Source organism: Physeter macrocephalus, chromosome 11 (genome assembly GCF_002837175.3).
Source record: "Physeter macrocephalus isolate SW-GA chromosome 11, ASM283717v5, whole genome shotgun sequence".
NCBI lineage: Eukaryota > Metazoa > Chordata > Mammalia > Artiodactyla > Physeteridae > Physeter > Physeter macrocephalus.
In genome coordinates, this window is record NC_041224.1 from 43,730,998 (window position 1) to 43,751,957 (window position 20,960).

Here is a 20,960-nt window from a genome sequence, read left to right on the forward strand (position 1 = left end):
GACAAAAGATGTACAAGGCCTGTACCCTGAAAGCTGTAAAATACCGCTAAGAGAAGATCTAAATAAATGGAGAGAGAGAGACCTTACTCATGGGTTGGAAAATTCAACTTTTTTAGGATGTCAGTTCTCCCCAAACTGATTTATAAAATCAAAGCGGTCCCTATGATAATCCCAGTTGCATTTTTTTTTAGAAATTAAGAAGCTGATGTTATACTTCATATGAAAATGCAAAGTACCTAGAATAGCCAAGATAACTTAGAAAAAGAAAGAATTAGAGGACCATCACTACCTACTTCAAGACTTACAAAGCCAGAGTAATCAAGACAGTGTTGTATTGGCATCAAAAAAGACAAAAAGACAACAAATAACAAGTGCTGGTGAGGATGTGGAGAAAAGGGAACCCTCATGCACTGTTGGTGGGAATGTAAATTGGTGAAGTCACTACAGAAAATCGTATAGAAGTTCCTCAAAAAATTAAAAATAGAACTACCATATGATCCAGTAATTCCACTTCTGGATATTTTCCCAAAGAAAACAAAACAAAACAAAAACTATTTTGAAAAGATATATGCACCCTATGTTCATTGCAGCATTATTCACAATAGCCAAGATACAGAAGCAACCTAAGTCCCCACCGATAGATGAATGGATAAAGAAGATGTGATATACACAATGGAATATTAGTTAGCCATAAAAAAGAATAAAACCTTGCCATTTGCAATAACAGGTATGGACCTAGAGGGTACTATGCTAAGTGAAGTAAGTCAGACACAGAAAGACAAATACTGTGTGATTTCACTTATATGTAGAATCTAAAAAACAAGACAAGTGAACAAACAAAACAAAACAAAAAACAAAAAAAGAGTCATAGATACAGAGAACAAACAGGTGGTTGCCAGAAGGGCCGGGGGTGGGAGGATAAGTGAAATAGGTGATGGAAATGAAGAGGTACAAAAAAAAAAGATAAATAGATCAATGAAACTGAATAGAGAATACAGAATTAGACCCACACAGATATGGACAGTTTATTTTTGACAAAGGTGCAAAGATAATTCAGTGGAAAAAGGATAATCCTTTCAATAAATAATGCTGCCTCAGTTAGATATCCATATGGGAAAAAAAGAACTCCACTCCATACCTTGCACTATATACAAAAATTAATTCAAAGCAGATCACAGGCCTAAATACAAAACTTAAAACTATGAAACTTCTAGATGAAAACTCAGGAGAAAACCTTTGCAATCTTCAGTTAGACAAAGATTCCTTAGATATGACATTAAAGCACAATCTATAAGAACAAATTGATAATTTAAACCTTTCAAAAATAAACTTATGCTCTTCAAAAGACACTTAAGAGAATAAAAAGTAGCCCAAAGACTGGGAGAAAATATTTGTAGGTCATATATATGATAAAGTGCTTGTGTTCAGAATATTTTGAAAACTCTTAAAACTCAGTAATAAGAAAATGATGCAATTTTTAAAAATGGAAAAAAGATTTGCATTGACACTTAACCAAAGAAGATACACATAAGGCAAACAGGCATATTAAAAGATGTTCAACATGGTTAATCGTCAGAGAAATGCAAATTATAATTACACATGTATTAGAGAGCCTGAAGTTAGAAAGATAGACCATACTACTACTACACATGTATTAAAAAGCCTGAAGTTAGAAAGATAGACCATACCAAGTGTTGTCGAGAATGAGGAGAAGCTGGAACTCTTCTACCTGCTGCTGGGAAAGTAAAATAGTACAGTGTAGAAAACAGTTTAGCAATTTCTTAAAAAGTTAAGTTTATTCCTACCACAATAGCCAGTCATTCTACTCCTACGTGTGATACAAGGGAACTGAAATCACATGTCCATACATAGACTTGTAAATGAACATTCATTACAGCTCTACTTGTAGGAGCTCCAAACTGGAAACAACCCAAATGTTTATCGTAGGTGAATAGATAAATTCCTACATATTCACATCCCATAATCCTCGGGAACACAAAATAGTAGAGTCACTTTGGAAAACAGCTTGGCAGTTTCTTACAAAGCTGAATATACACTTAACGTGATTCTGCAGTCCCATTCCTACCTATTTATTCAAGAAAAATTAAAACATGTTTCATATGAAAATCTGTGCTTAAATATTTATAGCAGCTTTATAATTGCCTCAAACTGGAAACAACACAAATGTATTTCAGTGGATAAAGAGATAACAAAGTATGGTACATCCATACAATGCAATACCACTCAGCAATAAAAATGTACAAACTACTGACATACACAACATAGATGAAACTCAAATGCATTATGCTAAGTGAAAGAAATCAGATAGAAAATGCTATATACTAAATGATTCAATTTATGATACAGTGGAAAAGGCAGAATTGTAGGTATAGAAAACAAACTATATAAATCTGTGTTTAGGAGCACCCTGTTCTCATCTCTATCATCTAATGCATCACTGTGTTGTACTTTCCCATTTTTCTTGTGTCCCTCATTAATCTATTGCCCTAGGCCTAGAGCTTAGCACTGTGGTTGGTACAGTGCTAGCACTGAAATTCTTATTGCTTGCAGTATTGCCCTGCTCTGGGACATGAATTAAGAGAATACTTCTGGCTCTCTTCCAGGCACTCCCCTCTGCAAAGGATGAGTAATCCGTGGGGTAAAGAGGCTATCCCCACCCAAAGCCTAGACTGCCCCTCTTCTGGAGTCTAGACCATGTTCAGGGTAACTGTACCCCTGGAATTTACTGCCCAAACGATGCCAGGTTCTGCATGAGCCTCTTTCCCAGCTTTCTCTGGAGGGCAGAGAAATGGGTGCTAATATGGGCACCCCTAGACCTGAAAGGTGGACACGGCATGGCGCTTTGCAGGATAATGGGCAGAACTTGCATGTGGCTTGGAGTATCCACACTATGTATGCAAGGCCCCTCTCAGTGATATAAGTGGGAGCCAGAAATGGGGTGGAAAGGGTTGGGAAAGGACTGGAGATCAGCTCTCCCCACAGTACCATATTCTAGCCATGTTTCCAGGTATTCCAAGGAGTCCAAGAATCCTGAATGTGAAACTCGACTTCTTGATCATTATGACGGTACATTTGTCCAGGTAGGAGAAAAGAACGTAGCTTATTCAACAATTTGTTACCTTGATTTAAAAATTTAAACATATGGTTTGTGGGTCTCTATTTGTACTTTTACCCAGGGCCTGCAAATGTTAGGGGCAGGCCTGACCACGGGAATAAAGATTACAAAAATAGATGATCTTACTTTGTGACTATAGGTTGTACATTTTATAAAATTACTGCTATGGAATGAGTGGGGCTTCATGTTTTCAGCCCTCACAGAAGGAACGTTCAGTGGTGCAATTTCATTTTAATCTCTTTTTGCCCCCACTTTGTTCACGTTAACCCTTTTAGAATTTCCTCAAGTAGCAATCTTCTTTCAGTGTTAATAATCCTAACAGAAAATTCTCTCACTTTACCCAGCTCTCCTGCTAAAATACACTCCATGAATTGGCTTATTTCTGCTCTAACCATTTCCTTCCCCAGATCTGGAGCTGGTGTCGCTCAAGGGAAACGGAGGCACAGAGCTGGGAAATGATTAGGATCCTCAGTTCCCAAGCAAAAGTTCAGAGGAATCTCCATTCGGGATTCCGCTGGGGGTCCCTGGGTACCCGGGATCTGCGGGGAGGCGCGGGGCGTCCCGGGGAAGCCGACGCTGAGGAGACGGGCTCCCTCAGATCCCCCTCTAGGAGATCTAGAGATAGAGGAGAGTCCTGGAACAAGTGAGGAGCCGCTGCACCCGAGGGCAAAAGCCGAGGTTTCGCTCACCTGGGCCGGCAGCTTGACGTCGCCTTAGTAACCACAACTTCCGGCCCCAAACCGGAAGCCCGAGCAGTTGCTCCTCGGAAAGTGCACCCGCCCCCACGGAGGTGGGGAGACTCGGCTCTTCGGGGTGGCAGAGACCGACAGTTCCGTGGGGACCCGTCGGCAGCCCCTGAGGACTCGCAAAAGAACCCAGTGCGACTCTTGTCTTTGGGCTGGGTGCCATGGACGCCTTCATCCGCTTCACCAACCAGACCCAGGGCCGGGACCGACTCTTCAGGTGAGTCCGGTGCCCAAGGCCTCTAGCCCTTCCCCGTCCCTCAACCCGGTACAAGGTTCCCTGTTCTCCGGCATCCGGAGAAGGAGGTAGTAGCCCAGTGGACGAAAGCAGGAAGGACGGCTGCCGGCTCCCGGAGGGAGTGTGGTCCTGGAGCCCCTCCTCACCCTAAATTCAGTAGGGCTGGGCCGAACGCACCGCGTCCGGTCCCGAGCCTCGTGCTCCAAAGTCCCGCAGCCGCTTCGGGGGCGCTGGCAGTGTTAAAGCAGCCGACGAACGCTCCTCTCCTAACCTGAGAAAGACTGGGTTTTCTCCGCCCAACATTCTTCTGAGGATTTACTTAAGAGAAACTCTGCGTTGACATTTATGACCAGCGAAGCCAACACTTGTATTTATCTTCCATTCTTGTCCCGTATATCTCATTGAGATAGCGCATGTGAAATAGTTTTGTGAACTGTAAAATAGTGTGGAGAGCCTCAGAAGGAACTGACTGCACCTCTAAGGTACACGAAAATATTAAAGAGATTGCGGCTTTAATACTAATTCATGATGTTTCTTTTAGGAATTTGGTTGAGTCTTGCTCAATAATAAGAAATTAGTCACAGTTGCAGTTTTATTTAACAGCTTTTCCTTCTTCTGGGTGCACAAGTGCTAATACACACAGATCAATAGTAGCCCCAATAATTATGAGACTTTTGGAAGCGGACTTAATGCCAGACGTTGTTCTCAGTGTGTTACAATTATTAACCCATTTAACCCTCAACACAGCCCTATTAGGTTAAATTCTCTAAATCATCCCCATTTCTGTGAGATGGGGAAACTGAAGCAGAAGGAGGTTAATAGGGACTAAGTGACTGAATTGAGAGATTTAAAACCACACAGTTGACTCGGGGCCCACTTCTTTAACTACCACGCCATACTATCTTTCTAATTAATTTGATAGATTTTCAAAATGGTTGCATTATATACAAACTTCATTAAAATAGAAGCCTACAAATCCAATGTACTTAGAATGTACCCTGCAAATTTTATCAGTGAGGTTGGTTAATAAATAATTGTTTAGGGGAATTCCCTGGCGTTCCAGTGGTTAGGACTCCACACTTCCACTGCAGAGGGCACAGGTTCCATCCCTAGCCAGGGAACTAGGATCCCACCTGTTGTGTGGTGTGGCAAATAATAATAATAATAAATAATTGTTTAAGATATACTTATTTAGCAAGATGTGAGATCTCTAGTATTCATTTCCTAATCCCCTTGGTGACCTATAGCTTCTTTGAACACACTGGCATTCAGAAAATAATGCCTTGTGTTTGGACGCATTACTATTATTAGACCAGATCTGAAAGAGGGGGATTAATTGACCTGACCAGCTTGAGCCCCCTATCCAGGAATCATACTTAAAAGAGAAGGAGAGATTATTTCTTTTTACTTCATTCACAGTAACAAGTTCACCATTTTGGAAAATGTGCTATATTTTTATTGAGAATAATATTTATAGCATAAAGGGATTCAAATGCGGTTACAGGACAGTAGGAAACAGGCATCTACCTACTTTATTTACTAGACTGCCAAATGCATTTAGATGTTTATGTGATATAAAATTTTTTATTTGTTATGTTTCTGTTGGTAAGGCATTGCTATTTGTACTCATGACAATAATCACTTTATTGAATATTTAGTATTATTAGACAGGAGTCTGTATTTTATATAAAATACTAATTAGTTTTGAAAGACAAATCTGTACTTATTTATGTATTGGTGTGTATTTGGTCCTTTTATAAAAAGTTAAGCAATATGCAAATGGTGGACTTTTCATTTGGCTCTGGTTTGAGTGTGTGACCTGTCACATAAGTAGTTGGTAAAAAAATTTCCTTTTAGAAATCTGAAAATATTTTAGAAATTTACACTGGAAGAAATAAAGAATATGGATCTTTGCAGACTTAACATGAGGTAGATTTTTGTGCAGTTTACTGCTTTGACTATATCCATTTCTCTGTGCTAGCAAGAGGCCTTCTGAGGAGCTGTTCACTGTATTATTGCAGAGTTTTCTTTCATTACCTTTGTGTTGCATTTCCATGACATGTTCTACCCTTTAGCCCTGTGGAGTGACTGTTGCAGAATTTTGCTCTTGTAAGAGCTGCTACGTGAGAAATTGTCTTGGAAACTTTGCTTTTAGCAGGACATGTTTCTCCTTCCCCTACTTCATGAGTCAAAGTTTATTTTGTTTGTAAATCGTTCTCCTCATTTTTTTTCCATTTCAGAGCCACTCAGTACACATGCATGTTGCTTAGATATTTGTTAGAGCCTAAAGCTGACAAAGAGGAGGTTGTTATGAAGCTCAAGAAACTGGAGTCCAGTGTGAGCACTGGCCGTAAATGTAAGTACCCTGTCCCTTGAGGGACAGTGGCTCCTGGTTTAGAATCCTTAGACCTTGTAATTCACAAAATATTTCCTAGGCCATGATTTTCTAGTCAATCAACTTTATTGATGAAGTTCACCAGTAAGGCTGCCCTAATGGAACGGCAGGCCAAAAGGATTGAATGTTTTGCTGCACACCATTCACAAACACCCTCCTATGTTCACATTTGGTGCTACATCATATCTTTCTGCTTAATCACAACCAGTGGGACATGCACTGTGTTAGTTCACCTTTAGTTCTTAGAATCACAAAATGTTCTGGCAATCTTTGACATGAGCTTCTGGCTCCTGGGAACCCTCAAAGAATAGAATAGCTATATCCTTGACCCCCTGCCTTTTTCCCTTCTCTTAAGGGATTGCTAGAGGAAATGGATGGATACATTTCTTTCATTTGTGGGATTGTTTCATGTTAAAGCCAAAAAGTGGTCAGTGTTTTGTACTCATTTAATTCACTTTGAGTACCTGCTTCGTATAGATATAGTCCTGAGCTTTATGGGAGAACTAAGATCACATGGTATAACGATCTAAGATTTAGTACCAAATATGTTGGTTGGGGTAGAGAAAAAGAAAGATGTTTGGAGGAGGTGGAACTTGAGGTGTGGCAAGAGAGAGCAGGATTAGGAGAACATTCCTGAAGGGTGGTTTCCTCTAGTGGAGGCTCAGGACTGTTCTGGGCAAACCATTGTATTGAGGATCAATGAGAAAACTAGTTTGATGGAGACAAGACTTAGATTGTCAAGCAGAGGGATGGGAAGGAGCTTTTCTGGATGGCTTGGAAAGCCAAGATTAGAAGTTCTCAGGCTCTTTGGAATGTTGGAGCTCAAAGGCCCTTTAAAGATCACTAGTCTCTGAAGTCTAGAAGGGACTTACCCAAGGTCACTAAGTTAGTGCAACAGCCGGAACTGGAACCCAGGATTATTCATTACATATTTTGTGTTATTTTTGATAAAATAATACAAAACATTTTTCTGAGATCATAAGTTTCCTGAGGGTAGCTACTTCTGAGCGTTTGCTGAGTCTAAGATACAGTCACTTAGGGAAAGTAGTTCTTTTGTATCCTCCGTAATGTTTAGGACTATAACTTATTCTGAGAAGGTGCTCAGTAAATATTTATTGATTGATGCATCCCTGATTAATTGAGTTACATGCTCAGATAAAGGACATGCCCTTGCAATGGTTGATTTAATTGAACTAGGAGTCACATATGACAGTATTATTAGTTGTGTTATCCACTAAATCCTACCATCTCTACTTTGTCTTTTTGACAGTAGGGAGCCAAAGGGGCTTTGGACCAGAGAAATGGCAGTATGATAATGGTATTTTTTTTTAAAGCAATCTTTTAACTGGAAAGTAAGTACAGTGTAAGGTATCAGACTCTCCAAAAGAATGTTGCATCTGGAGTTCATGTAATTTGCAGTACCTTCCTTCTAAAGAAGTGTAGCTGATGATATTCATATGTAACAATCCACACTTATGATTGACCTTTGCCTAAAGTGTGTAGTAAGTCATTGTTAATGAAGTCATTGAAATGGAGGCAATAAGTTTAAAGAGTCACTGTCTTTTTTACGTTCCAGGATCATTTTAGGTGTCCTTAACATACTGTACAGTCCTCCTTTCCTGAGCAAAGACTGAGCCCAGAGGACGGTCAGTTGTTAAAAAAAACAGTGCTGACCTCTCACCCTGATACAGGGATTCTGCCTGTAAAATCCTATTACATACTGATTAAATAACTTTTAAATCTTGTGGGTTCTTCTTGCAGGGTTCAGACTAGGCAATGTGGTACATGCTGTACAGACGATTCAGCAGAGCATTCATGCCACTGACCTAGTGCCCCGCATCTGCCTAATATTAGCCAGCCTGAACCGTGTGATTTATTTCATCTGTGATACCATCCTTTTTGTGAGGAGTGTAGGGCTCGCCTCTGGCATTAACAAAGAGAAATGGCGAATGTGTGCTGCACGCCATTACTACTATTCTCTTCTGCTGAGCCTGGTCAGGGATCTGTATGAAATCTCCCTGCAGATGGAACAGGTTGCACACGACAGAGCAAAGAAGGAGAAATCACCATCCCAGGATCCTCTTGTGTATAGCGTGGCTGATGAGGAAACAGAATGGCTCCAATCCTTTCTTCTTCTCTTATTCCGATCTCTGAAGAAGCATCCTCCCTTGCTCCTGGACACAGTGAAGAACTTCTGTGATATCCTGAACCCTTTGGACCAGCTGGGGATCTATAAGTCCAATCCTGGCATTATAGGCCTTGGAGGTCTCGTGTCCTCTATAGCAGGCATCATCATTGTGGCGTATCCTCAGATGAAACTGAAGACCCGCTGAGGTGGTTTCAGGCTGAAGACTAGTACCTGCTTTGAAGACAACCTGTTACTGAAATGGACATTTGCATTAGGCACAGCCATGTCATACTATGCTTACAGACTTAGTCACATGAGCACTGAGTGACCTGTGATGTGAACAGAGGTGGGGCCAAGAACGGTGGAGGGAATAACGTGAAGATTTATGTGTTTTCTAGAGCGCTGGAGTGACTTCTGAATTTCTGAGTATTTTTTCCTTCATCTAACATTTATCGAGCGTCTTTTATGTGCATATTAGGAACTTAGTGGTTGCTGAATGGATAAAAATTAAGAGAAAAATTGAAAAAGATCCAAACTAGCAAGTGGACACTAATATAACTAACTTTTGGGCCATGTGCCTCACTACTTTTGCCCAACTACAGTAGGTCTGATACACACCCTCTCTCAGATTTAGTGGAGGCCCCTTATTCTCAGATCAGTTATCCCACTTCCTCCATAGCTGCCAGTGCCAGGATGGAGGAGAGCTGGGTTTATAGCCTCTTAACTTGGCTTTTACATCACTGCGCTCCTGTCTTTCCTCTGTCCAGTAGTAAAATCAGAAGTGCATCAGGCACCTTCATGGTATAAATTGTGTCTTTAGGTAGCGCAGTAAGGAAACAAAAAATCAGAAGCAGATAGAAAGGACTTGAGGTAAAAATAATGTGGAAAGTTACAGTTGGTGCCTGCAGGTTTCCCTGTGACAGATGAGGAGACTTGAGGTTAAAACTGAGGACAGAACCTCATTTCTCTGACTGCCAATCCAGTGCTCTTTCCATATTTCACTGCCTTCCTGATTGAGTGGAAGTGAAAGACTCTCCAGAATCCTGTGCGAAAAGCCTTTTTTAGAACCTTTGTTGGTCAGTGGTTTATATTCTGTTCTACAAAAATTAAAACTATATCTAGGTCCACCAGCAGGATTGTTTTATTTAAAACCATATAACATTTTGGGCACTTACACGTTAATTTTCATCAAAATTTGTGCAGTTAAGAAATTTCACGAATATGATGAAATTCTACTATATTCGACAATAAATCAGAGTTCATATTTGTAGGGTGGTTGGGGGAGGTGGAGAAGAGCAGTGAGGGGCAAGAGAAGAGGACAGAACGATGAGTCGATGCCACTTGCTCGTGTTCCTACTTCTCATCTTGGATGTTGGGTTCTTATTTGTGATTACAGATCCTCTTAATTTGAGGCAAGTGAGGTAGAGAAATAGGGTACCGTCAGGTAAGAGGTCAGTGTCAGTCCTGCCAGTAAAGCCGTCTGACAGGACTGGATGGAAAGGAGAAAAGAATTGTGCACTAAGTAAATTTCCCATAAATGTGAGCCGTCTGACAGGACTGGATGGAAAGGAGAAAAGAATTGTGCACTAAGTAAATTTCCCATAAATGTGATTGAGATTCTTAAAAAGTAGACTCAGGTCCTTGGTCTCTATTTTTTTTTTTTTTTTTTTTTTCGGTACACGGGCCTCTCACTGTTGTGGCCTCTCCCGTTGCGGAGCACAGGCTCCGGATACGCAGGCTCAGTGGCCATGGCTCACGGGCCCTGCCGCTCAGCGGCATATGGGATCCTCCCGGACCAGGGCACGAACCCACGTTCCCTGCATCGGCAGGCGGATTCTCAACCACTGCGCCACCAGGGAAGCCCTGGCTCTCTATTTTTAAAGTGACCAATCAAGATATGGGATTTGAGAAAGAACATTTCGGGAATTTTAAGAGAAATAAAAGCTGCTAGATCAGGGCAAATAAAAAATTTAACTATTTTTACTTTGTCCAGATCTTCTACTGTAATAAATTATGTCTAATAAATTTATAGACAAAATTTATTCATGTATCTGTGAATGTGTTCTGGGAATGGAGAAGAGTTAACAATAAGGTGATCCAAAGATAATCAGAATGTACACAGTTGGTAGAGTGAGTTCTGGTAAAATAAGCTCTTGGCTGGAAGATCCAAGCTCAGGAAAAGGATGAAGGAAGATTTAAATGTAGAACGTCCAGGTTGAAACAGACCTCTAAGACAATCTCATCCAGACTGCTAGCCAGGAGGGGGTCCTCTATATCATCCCTGTCAGTGGTGCTTTTGATTCTGCCTGGAGAAGTTGGCCTTGAATCTGTGATGGCATTTTACAGTGGTGTCCATCTTGGTATTTTTGTCCTCTGCAAGTTAGGGTGGGTGGTGGAGAGCTTGGGAAATGCCATCCCTTCCAGAATTTGTGAAAACCTTAATGGTGCCCTGCTACCTCCTTCCCTGTGCATCTTTGTCCTTTATAACTAACCATCCCCACCTCCAGGCCTCCACATTCATTCATGAGGGATCCTAAAAACCAAGGACATTTCTTTTTTTTTCTTCCAGTTTTACTGAGATATAATTGACACAGTACTGTGTAAGTTCAAGTTGTACAGCATAATGATTTGACTTAATACATCATGAAATGATTACCACAATAAGTTTAGTGAACATCGATTATCTCATATGATACAAAAGTAAAGGAATAGAAAAAATTTTTTTTACTTGTGATGAGAACGCTTAGGGTTTACTCTCTTAACAACTTCCATAAATAACATAAAGCAGTGTTAATTATATTTATCATGTTGTACATTACATCCCTAGTACTTATTTGTCTTATAACTGGCAGTTTGTACTTTTTGACTGCCTTCATCTAATTTCCCCTCTCCCCACCCCCTGCCTCTGGTAACCACAAATTTCATCTCTTTTTCTATGAGTTTGTTTTTGAAGTAAAGGTGACCTACAGCACAATGTTAGTTCCTGGTGCACGACATAGTAATTCAATATTTCTGTACATTTCAAAATGATCACCATGATAAATCTAGGTACCAGCTGTCAACAGACAAAGATATTATATATTTATTATATTCCCCATGCTGTACATTTCATACCTGTGACACATTTATTTTGTAACTGTAAGAAGTTTGTACCTCTTAATCTCCCTCACCTATTTCCCTCCTCCCCGCACATCCCCACCCCAAATGGTAGGTATTCTTACTAAGTGTATTTTTTTTAAGTGAGATATAGTTGATTTACAATACTGTGTTAGTTTCAGGTGTACAGCAAAGTGATTCAGTGATATATATGTATTTTTTTAGATTATTTTCCATTTTAGGTTATTACAAACCTAATATTTTTGTAGTTATTACAAAAGATATTGAATATAGTTCCCTGTGCTCTACAGTAAATCTTTGTTTATCTATTTTATGTATAGTAAATTGTATCTGTTAATCCCATGCTCCTAATTTATCCCTACCCCCCCCTTCCCCTTTGGTAATCATAAGTTTGTTTTCTATGTTTGTGAGTCTGTTTCTGTTTTGTATATAGATTTGTTTGTATTATTTTTTAGATTCCACATGTAAGTGATATCATATAATATTTGTCCAGAGACATTTCTAATAGATGTATGGGCCAGCACATTGACAACTGAACATTGTTGCCTGAGAATTTGTTTATTCAACAATGAATGTTTGAGTGCCATTCTTAGATTTGTTTGGGATCCATTTGTGCACAAGATGACCAAGGTCCCTGTGCTCATGTGGTAGTTAGACAGGGTTGGGAGGGCCATGTAGGGATGGGGAAGAAAACAAAGTAACTATGTCCTTCAAGCTGCTGCTGGAAAGTGGACCCTTCCTGAGGGACTCCCTTAGACCTTTTCACTACTTCTCACCTCTCACCCACATCCTGGACGCCCAGCTGAAGCGGCCAAAGAACGAGCTTTGTCAGCAGAGCTTTCAGGCACAGAGCCCTGTATGCCCTCTGGCCCAAAGCCACGGCTTCAGTATCTTAACATTGCCCTTTGGCCCGGGGTACTCTCTCGACACAACCTCATAGATAATTTATCCTGAACCTTGAAGTGAGGTGAGGGCTGAGGCCACTTTTTTTAGATACTTCTCTTCCTCTCCATTATTGTCTTATATTTTAAAAGCCCAGGTTGGATCAATAAGTATTAAATGTATCACATATTTATTACTCCTTTTGGAGACTCTGCTTGACCCTTTCCTCCCTCTCCTGCTTTATCAGTATCCTAGATACAGGATTGATACAAAGGATCTACCACAAATAGATCCTTTGGGGACTTCCCTGGTGGTGCAGTGGTTAAGAATCTGCCTGCCTATGCAGGGGACACAGGTTTGAGCCCTGGTCCGGGAAGATCTCACATGCCGTGAAGCAACTAAGCCCGCGTGCCACAACTCTCAGCCTGCGCTCTAGAGCCCCCGAGCCACAACTACTGAGCCTGCACGCCACAACTACTGAAGCCTGCCCACCTAGAGCCTGAGCTCCACAACAAGAGAAGCCACCGCAATGAGAAGCACACGCACTGCAACAAAGAGGAGCCCCCGCTCAACACAACTAGAGAAAGCCCATGCACAGCAGCGAAGACCCAATGCAGCCAAAAATAAAAACAAAAACAAAAAAACCCCAAATAGATCCTTTGTATCAGTCTCCCCACTCCCTGCCTCTTTCTCCTATTGCCCACAGTATACAACTTAGCAGAGAGTCAACACTAGATATGATTCTACAAAAAATAAGGAAAAAAAGTTTTGTCCTATTACCCATTTTAATTAAAAAGCCCTTATTAGACAATCTGAAAACGATGGCTGAAAACCACAGCCTCCATCATCTTTGAAGCCAGGAATTAGCACCTGGGCTCCTGCCTGATTCATCACTAAGGAAGGGATGAGAGGTGATAGGTGGTTGTCTGGATGCTGTTGATCAGTAACAGAACCTTGGTCAACATTGTCACTTTTCCAAACTTGACAAAATTCAGTTGGCTTTCGCACTGCATATTCTGGTGGCATCTTAGACCAGGTAGAGTTCAATAAACTCTTGAAATCCAGGATTTTGCAGAGATTGAAATTGCTCCCTCAAAGCCTAGATTGTCAAGGAGTAAACCACAGCTCTGGTTCTCTTCTTCACTGAGAGCAATTCATCTTCATAATCAAAGACTAATACATTCAGGTAAACTGTGTTCCTGTGTGGGTTTAAATCTTACTGTTCAAAATTCGTTCTTGATAGTAAAAAATAAGGATGAGGGAAATGGGTTGAAAACGGTTCCGTAGGACCCTCTAATGGAAAAGGAGCCAAAGATTATAAAACTTTAGAGCTTATGAGTTTAATGACACATATCCCAACATCTTCTTTCTGGAAAACAGTTTCTTGAGAACTGGCGTCCAGAAATATGTTACAGAACAGCTATCTCATGGAATAATAACTCCTTTGAGTCCGGTTTCCTACAGCTGTGCAATCTAACTCCTAGTTGGCTAATCCTCCTTAAAGAAGTTAAGATATGCCCAGGGGACGCTGGGTCAAATAACCATGACCCAGCTTTCTCTTCCTCTCTGCCCTCCTCTAGCTGGGAGGTGTTAGTAGCTTTTCTCAAGACTCCCCAGAGCAACTGGAATTGTTTCCACCGGAGGAGACGCTCCGCAGCCCGGGCTCCGTGGGACCGAGGTGGCATCAGCTGGAGTGAGTGTGGGGATCCTGGGACAACCTTACCTGGTTTATTTCTGAGAATTAAAGAAGTTGAGGGTAAAGGGGTCTTCTGGGAATTTTACTGAGGATGAAGAGGCCTGCAGGGAAACCACTAAGGGAGAGATTATTCAGGGTGAATGACCAAGAGTGTAGAGTAGATATTCTGGGGCCACTAGTTTTCCAGAACAGAGCTGAAATTGCTGGTTTTAAGAATGACTACTTTCTCCTCTGGTTGAGCACAGAGGGAATGACTGGCAAATTTGCTTGTTTAATAAGAGAGGAATTAATGCAGAACTTTTTCATTAAAAAAAAAAAGAGACTAAATCTGAAACTTTGTTCATCTCTTTTGGACCCTCATCTAAGAGCTCCTAAACATCTGCAACCTCTTATCTCTTAAAGCTACTTTCATTTTTTATTTCTTAACCTGAATCCTTATAAGAAACTACGGTCTTGACAAGTAGGCTGGGGGACAACTCATCCCTATGGGACTCTAAGGACTGGCCACTTGTCTGTGACATTCATCCTCCAAATACCTTCTCTTCAGGGAACTTGAGTTTCCAAACAGCCTGGGCCCCCCCTGATGGCCATGAGAGGTAGGGGACTGACCCTGTGGATCTCAGGCTGAGGACTTTCTCATGGACCTGGAACCCTCTGCTTTGCAGCTTGAAGAGCTCCAATGGCAGTTAACAAGGGTCCAACCTTGCTGGATGAAGACCGCCCTGTAAGTAACTTGGGCTCATATGAGACAGTGGACAACTCTGTGGGGAGGAAGGAGGTGGGAGGAGAAGTTCAGGGGGCTTAGAGCAAGATATGTCTAGATTATATTCATAACTCATTGACCATTATGTCTTAGTTATTCTTGCCCTCGCTACCTTTTGCAGAAGGCTGTTAGAGAATGTGAGGGGGAAAAAAGATGTCTCTTAAAAACTAAGTACCTTGGAGAAAAAGCACAGAAAAATTGGCTGGGAGGGAAAGGAGAGGAAGGGAACTACTATTTTCTAAAGTCTGAAACAGAAGCCCATGCTTTGTCCACCCAGGTGAAATGTATATTCGGGACGGAGCCTCGGCATTTTGTAACTCCAGAGGCTTCTTGTATGGTGCAGTCTATGTAAATGGCACCTCTTAGAGTTACATGGTGCACATTATGTATGTGGGAAGGGGTTAGAGGGGCAGTGTGTCCAGTTTGTGTGTCTGACCTGGTTTTCAGTGTGACTCAGAGTAGTTTGACACGTTTAGGTGTACTGATGCCTCCTGGCAAGGCCTCCCTAATTTAGGTACAGTTCAAATAGTGAAACTTAAAAATTGTGAACCCGTATAATACCCATCTTGTCCCAAGTTAGGCTTTAACTAACCTCTGTACTAGGAATCGCCATGTTAAGTTTTTTATTGGATCATAGAACACAGAGAGGCATAAAATGGTCAAGAGCATAGTTAAGAGGTATCGATAGTTTATTGTCGTCCCAGGACCTCTCTCCTTCTTTGGCTTTGCCTAAAACAACTCCTGAAGGTTCTGTCCAAAATGTTAAAGAAATGTTTTCTTGTTTACAGTCATGATCTTTTTCTGGTTCAAATTTCAAACTCACCTGCAAGACCAAAAGCTGAAATATTGTAGCTTGCTGTCTAGTGTACATCAGGTCTCCTTGACGGGTCTTCTAACTCAGCCGCCTACAAACAGAAGAAGCTAGGTCCTCACCTTTAGAGCAGAACTATGCAACAGTGCCTATTCAAAGCTACAGAAAGAGCTCGAACATCTGAGTCAGACCTGGGATGTTTATGTGGAGAATTCTTAATATTCCTAAGAACAGACAGAAAAATATAATACCCTTCACTAGCCCCAGCAACCATAATCCGTGGACAATTGTGCCTTATCCTCACCCCATTCATTCCCCAACCTTGTGTTATTTTGAAGCAAATCTCAGACATGCTGTTTCAGGCCTGAGTTGGCCTGGTAGTGCCACTTACTAGCTGTGTGATCTTGGGTAAGTCACTTCACATCTCTGAGTCTTTGTCTCATTGGCAAAGTGCTGGTGATAATGCTGACCTCAGAGTGTCGCTGTTAGAATTAAATGAGGTCATATCACGAAAGCACCCCAGTCAGTGCCTGGAGCATAATGGCACTGAGTAAATGTTGTTTCCCTCTGCAGGATTAGAATCCACTTTTTTTTTTTTTTTTTTTTTACCTCAAAGATCAGTGTTTCTCCACTAAGATTCTTAGGTGATCTAAAGTTTAATTAAGTGCCTCATGTTGAGGTTAGAATGCATTAATAAGAGCACAGCACCCCAATAACGAGAGGTGATGGTTTCACTATACCCCACACACTCAGACCACACCTGGAACGCTGTCTTCAAGTCTGAGTGCTATATTTTTCAGAAAGGTGATGTCAAACTGTAGTGTGTGCAGAGGAGGGAATCAGCAGATCAGGGCGCTGAGCCGTTTGTAAGCTAAGTAAGGAACTAGAGCTATTTAGAATGGAGAAGGGACTGCTAAAGGGAGAAATATTTGTCTTTAAGTGTGTGAAAGGCCAGCCCATGAATGATGAAACAGATTTCCTCAGTATTGTTCCACAGGGCAGAGAGTGGAGCGTATTTCAGCTCAGCCATGCTGTCCAACAAGGGGCATAGGCCACTCTATGAGGGGTGAGCTCCATGCAAGGAGACGTCCAAATACAAGCCTCCCAGGGGGACTGTGGGAAGCACTCTTGCTACAGAGGCCCCTGGAGGCCTAAGATTCTGTGATTCTGTACGGTTGGGCAGATCTAAACTTAACACCTTAGGTGCAGCCCTGATTGTGATTCACCTATTCAACTAACATTACTGTGCAGGCTTTAGGTTAGGCCCTGGAGGTACAGAGATGACAGTCTCCTGGGAGAGAGCCAAGTACAGACATGATCAAGACGAGCACCATGTATGAGTACGGAAACAACCCAGGGAGGGAAGTGGTGGCTTCTGATATGAAGGAGGAGAGTCAGGAAGCTTCACACAAGAAGCGATGCTCAAACCGTGTCTTGAAGGAGTGACATTTTGCCATACGGAAGGGACTGTGGGAGGGAAGGGGAGCATCCTAGGCAGTGGGACAAGCACTGGAGGCAGGGAGGCAGTCTCCCCAAAAGACCAGAAAGATGTTCAGATGAAGCTACCAATCCAAGGTGGACTAAAACCCTAGGCAGTTGCGCCGACACACTTGCTCCTACGATTAAGTTTAAGTGGGGTGGCCCCTGGAGGCCAGAGTTTGCCCAGTAGCTCTCCAGAGCCAGGATTGTGACCAGGAGAGCATGGCAGCCTGGCTCTTGTTTTCCCTGTGGGGCCTCCAGAGACCTCTCTAGTCTAGGCTCCTCCTAGGTCACTTGGACCCAGGCCAGCCCTAATGGGCTCCATGGCCCTGGGGCTGCCTCCCCAGGAGGTGGGAGGAGGAGGTGGGATGACTTCCACACCTGCTTTCCTTCCACTCCAGGAGCAGGAGAACGTGCTGCAGCGGGTCCTGCAGCTGCCGGTGGTGAGCAGCACCTGTGAGTGCTTCCAGAAGACCTACACCAGCACCAAGGAAGCCCACCCCCTGGTGACCTCTGTATGCAGTGCGTACGAGAAGGGCGTGCAGAGCGCCACCAGCTTGGCAGCCTGGAGCATGGAGCCGGTGGTCCGAAGGCTGTCCACCCAGTGTGAGTCCTTGTGGCCCTCGGAGGCTGTCTGCCTGTTCACTGATGCTCACTGCCTGCCTGCCAGTCTTTTGTCCGTCTATCAGTCTGTTTGATAGCTTGCTTGTCTGTCTGCCTTTTTGTTTGTCTGACTGCCTTCCTGACTATCTACATCCCATTACATAGTCTTTTCATCTACAGATATAGATGATACAAATATAGATGTAGATATAGATATAGGTCTCTTCTCATCTATAGATGCCTCATCTGTAGCCCAGCTGGCATTTTCCTAGGATGACAATGATGGGCCACATAATTGGCAGGAGAAGAGGTGGGCAGAGCTATGAGGGCGGTGGTGGGAGTGGGGGCCCATGGCAGACCAGACACCCACTTTGGCTCCAAATCCAGCAGCAGCAGCAGGAACTAGCAGAGTCTGGCACAGAGGCAGAGGCAGTGGGCACTAGGGCTAGCCTGGCAGGGATGCGGGGAGAGGAGGGGGAGGGGACGCCCTCTGGGTCCAGCAGCTGATGGTACTGGCCCCATGACAGGCTGGGGCAGCAGAGGGCTACCAGTCAGGGCCCTGAAGGTGAGGACAACTTACCAGACCTGCCCCTGTTCAAATTGTTCTGCCCCGTCGGAAACTATGGTCTCCACGGCACGGCTCTTGACAAGGCTGAGGGAAATTCCAGAAGTCCAGGACCTGCCACAGTCCTGATTACAGAGTTATGGGTATCTGAGGATTTGGCACAGCAAACGGGAGAGGACAGATGTAAAGAAGACCTGGGCCTGGGTCCACCTCCCTGCCTGCAAACTCCTTAAATAATTTCCCTGGGTCTCATTTTGCCCAGTCGGAAGTCAGCCAAGTCATCTGGGCTCTCTGCTGCTTGAGAATTTTGTAAAGAAACCTGGGATATCTGGAGAAAGAAAATATGAAAGAGAATATATAGATATCCTTTAAAACTGTGATCTCCATGGTCATGTCTGCAGAGCTGATGTCCTCGGCAGCCCCTGGGCAGTATCTCCCGGGAACATTTGCAGCCTCTGGCACTTGCCCCTTTCTCTTCCCTGTGACCCTCTTCCCAGTGTTGATCATCTCACTCCTAGAGGTTAAAAGGAGGGGCCATGGACTATCTGGAACTCTAGAACAGCCTTTCACCTCTAGAATTAAGCAGTGCCAGCCCTGCTCCCACCCTAGGGCCCGGCTGCCCCTCCACCCTGACACCTCTACTCTCCCCTCTCGTGTTCACCCAGTGCTCACCCAAAGAGGGGTTGTCGGAGGAGGAGAGACCAGGATCTGTTGGTGATTCACAAAGGTTCTGTCACTTCCTCCTCACGACAACCCTGCAAGGCTTGTCTACATTAATCCACATTTTACAAGTGAGGAACTTGAGGCTCAGCCAGGTTGTGACCTGCCTGAAGCTACACTGCAGATGCAGGTGCTGGGCTTTGAGTGCAGATCTGCATGACTCCAGAGCTCCTGCTCAGAGGGGAAACATCCTGCTCTCAAGGAGTCTCAGTGGATGGTGGCTAAAGGTGGCAGAGGGCCTCAGGTTCCCAGATGCTTTGGGGGTAGCAGGGCTGGGGGTTTTGAGGGCTCCAAGGTGCCTTCCTTGGCACAGAGGCCCCTGCTGGGCTCTCACAGTGGGGGCAGGGCTCACCCAACCATGGCCTTTTGCTTCCAGTCGTGGCTGCCAACGAGCTGGCCTGCCGAGGCCTGGACCACCTGGAGGAAAAGATCCCAGCCCTCCAGTATCCTCCTGAAAAGGTGAGCCCCTCCCCTCTTCTCTAAGGCTCCCCACATTCTGTTGTCACTGCCTCCCAGTTGAGGAGAGGGCACGAGCCCACGATGCATAAATGTGAGTCTTTTATTTCTGTGGCAAATGCCTTCCAAGGCTGGTGGCAGCTGCCTGTCCCTAAGACCACACGATGGGCTTCTTCCTCTCCCTGTGGGGCCAGATGAAGGCAGGCTTTCTGAAACCAGCAGGCACAGCCCAGAGGCAAACTCAAACAGGAGCTTGGGGTAGGGCCCACTGCTTCTGATTCCCTGCTCTTTGGCCTACATTGGACCGTTTGGTGACTACAGCCACCTAAGATCATGGGTCACACTCGTCAGATCCCAGGATTGCAGTCCCATGTCCTCAAGATCCAACACTTTATGGACCATGAGACTGAAAATGTCACTTCACCTGGATAGCTATTCATTGGGCATTTGCCATGGTAAGGGCCATGTCTGGTACTTTGGGGGAATAAGTTGCACTCTCAGACGCCATCCATCTCGCTGACAAACTACCACCCATCTCACAAACATTTACTGAGCCCTACCCTATGACAGGGGTCATGACATATGATTTATAGAGCCCTCTCATTTAATCCTCTTGTCAACCCTCTGGTATAGGGGTGGGTATCCCCATTTTACAGATGAGAAAACTAGTGACTTCCCCCTGAGCACACAGCCTTAAGTGGAGGCCACATGAGAGCAGGTCTATTTGGCTCCGAGGCCAATGCTCTTCATTATTTTTCCAGATAAACGGCAACGTCTTTGTCACAGAGGAGCTCCTAAGGCAAAGGAGAGAAAGACATTATTTCAATGCAGAACCTGTAGGAAGATCAACCACATCTATAAGTCCACATAAGTGCAGATAGGAATGTGAGCAATGTTCTGAGGGCAAGACAGAGCAGACAGCAGAGGAATTTGGAAGAGGAGATGCCTTGTGTGCATGAGGTGTTATCAAGGAGGTGGACTTTGGGGGGCATTCTTTTTTTTTTTTTTTTTTTTTGCACGGTACGCGGACCTTTCACCGTGTGTGCATGAGGTGTTATCAAGGAGGTGGACTTTGGGGGGCATTCTTTTTTTTTTTTTTTTTTTGCGCGGTACGCGGGCCTTTCACCGCTATGGCCTCTCCTGTTGCAGAGCACAGGCTCCGGATGCGCAGGCTCAGCGGCCATGGCTCACGGGCCCAGCCGCTCCGCGGCATGTGGGATCTTCCCGG

At 43.6% G+C, this 20,960-nt stretch overlaps 2 protein-coding genes across 6 annotated transcripts in view; both read left to right on the forward strand.

The window, feature by feature from the left end:
- Window positions 1–3,960: 3,960 nt before the first annotated feature.
- On the forward strand, window positions 3,961–9,155 carry PEX11A (peroxisomal biogenesis factor 11 alpha). Of its 3 annotated transcripts, XM_007106072.4 has the most exons (3): window positions 3,961–4,099; window positions 6,358–6,473; window positions 8,274–9,155. In XM_007106072.4, exons 1-3 carry the CDS (start codon window positions 4,044–4,046, stop codon window positions 8,843–8,845), a joined length of 744 nt encoding a protein of 247 aa, XP_007106134.1. In that variant the 5' UTR covers window positions 3,961–4,043; the 3' UTR covers window positions 8,846–9,155. The 3 variants fall into 3 exon arrangements, with proteins under 3 accessions (XP_007106134.1, XP_054943913.1, XP_007106135.1); XM_055087938.1 differs by lacking the exon at window positions 3,961–4,099 and having other exon boundaries at window positions 6,388–6,473; window positions 8,089–9,155; XM_007106073.3 differs by lacking the exon at window positions 3,961–4,099 and having other exon boundaries at window positions 6,388–6,473; window positions 8,537–9,155.
- Window positions 9,156–14,251: 5,096 nt separating this feature from the next.
- Window positions 14,252–20,960, forward strand: part of PLIN1 (perilipin 1) — a 13,743-nt gene continuing 7,034 nt past the window's right edge. Inside the window, exons 1-4 of one of the 3 annotated variants that reach the window (XM_024117246.3) lie at window positions 14,252–14,332; window positions 15,001–15,059; window positions 17,790–17,994; window positions 19,653–19,735. In XM_024117246.3, the coding sequence (XP_023973014.1) occupies window positions 15,015–15,059; window positions 17,790–17,994; window positions 19,653–19,735 (333 nt within the window). In that variant the 5' untranslated portion in view covers window positions 14,252–14,332; window positions 15,001–15,014. Of the gene's footprint in view, window positions 14,333–14,882; window positions 15,060–17,702; window positions 17,995–19,652; window positions 19,736–20,960 lie in introns of those variants that run through there. The other 2 variants (XM_028495754.2, XM_055087937.1) reach the window with 2 other exon arrangements.

Coding starts and splice junctions, on each gene's coding strand:
- PEX11A (XM_007106072.4), top strand. CDS start 4,044: ATGGACGCCTTCATCCGCTTCACCAACCAGACCCAGGGCCGGGACCGA. Junction 4,100..6,357: donor GGCCGGGACCGACTCTTCAG/GTGAGTCCGGTG, acceptor TTTCCATTTCAG/AGCCACTCAGTACACATGCA. Junction 6,474..8,273: donor TGTGAGCACTGGCCGTAAAT/GTAAGTACCCTG, acceptor TTCTTCTTGCAG/GGTTCAGACTAGGCAATGTG.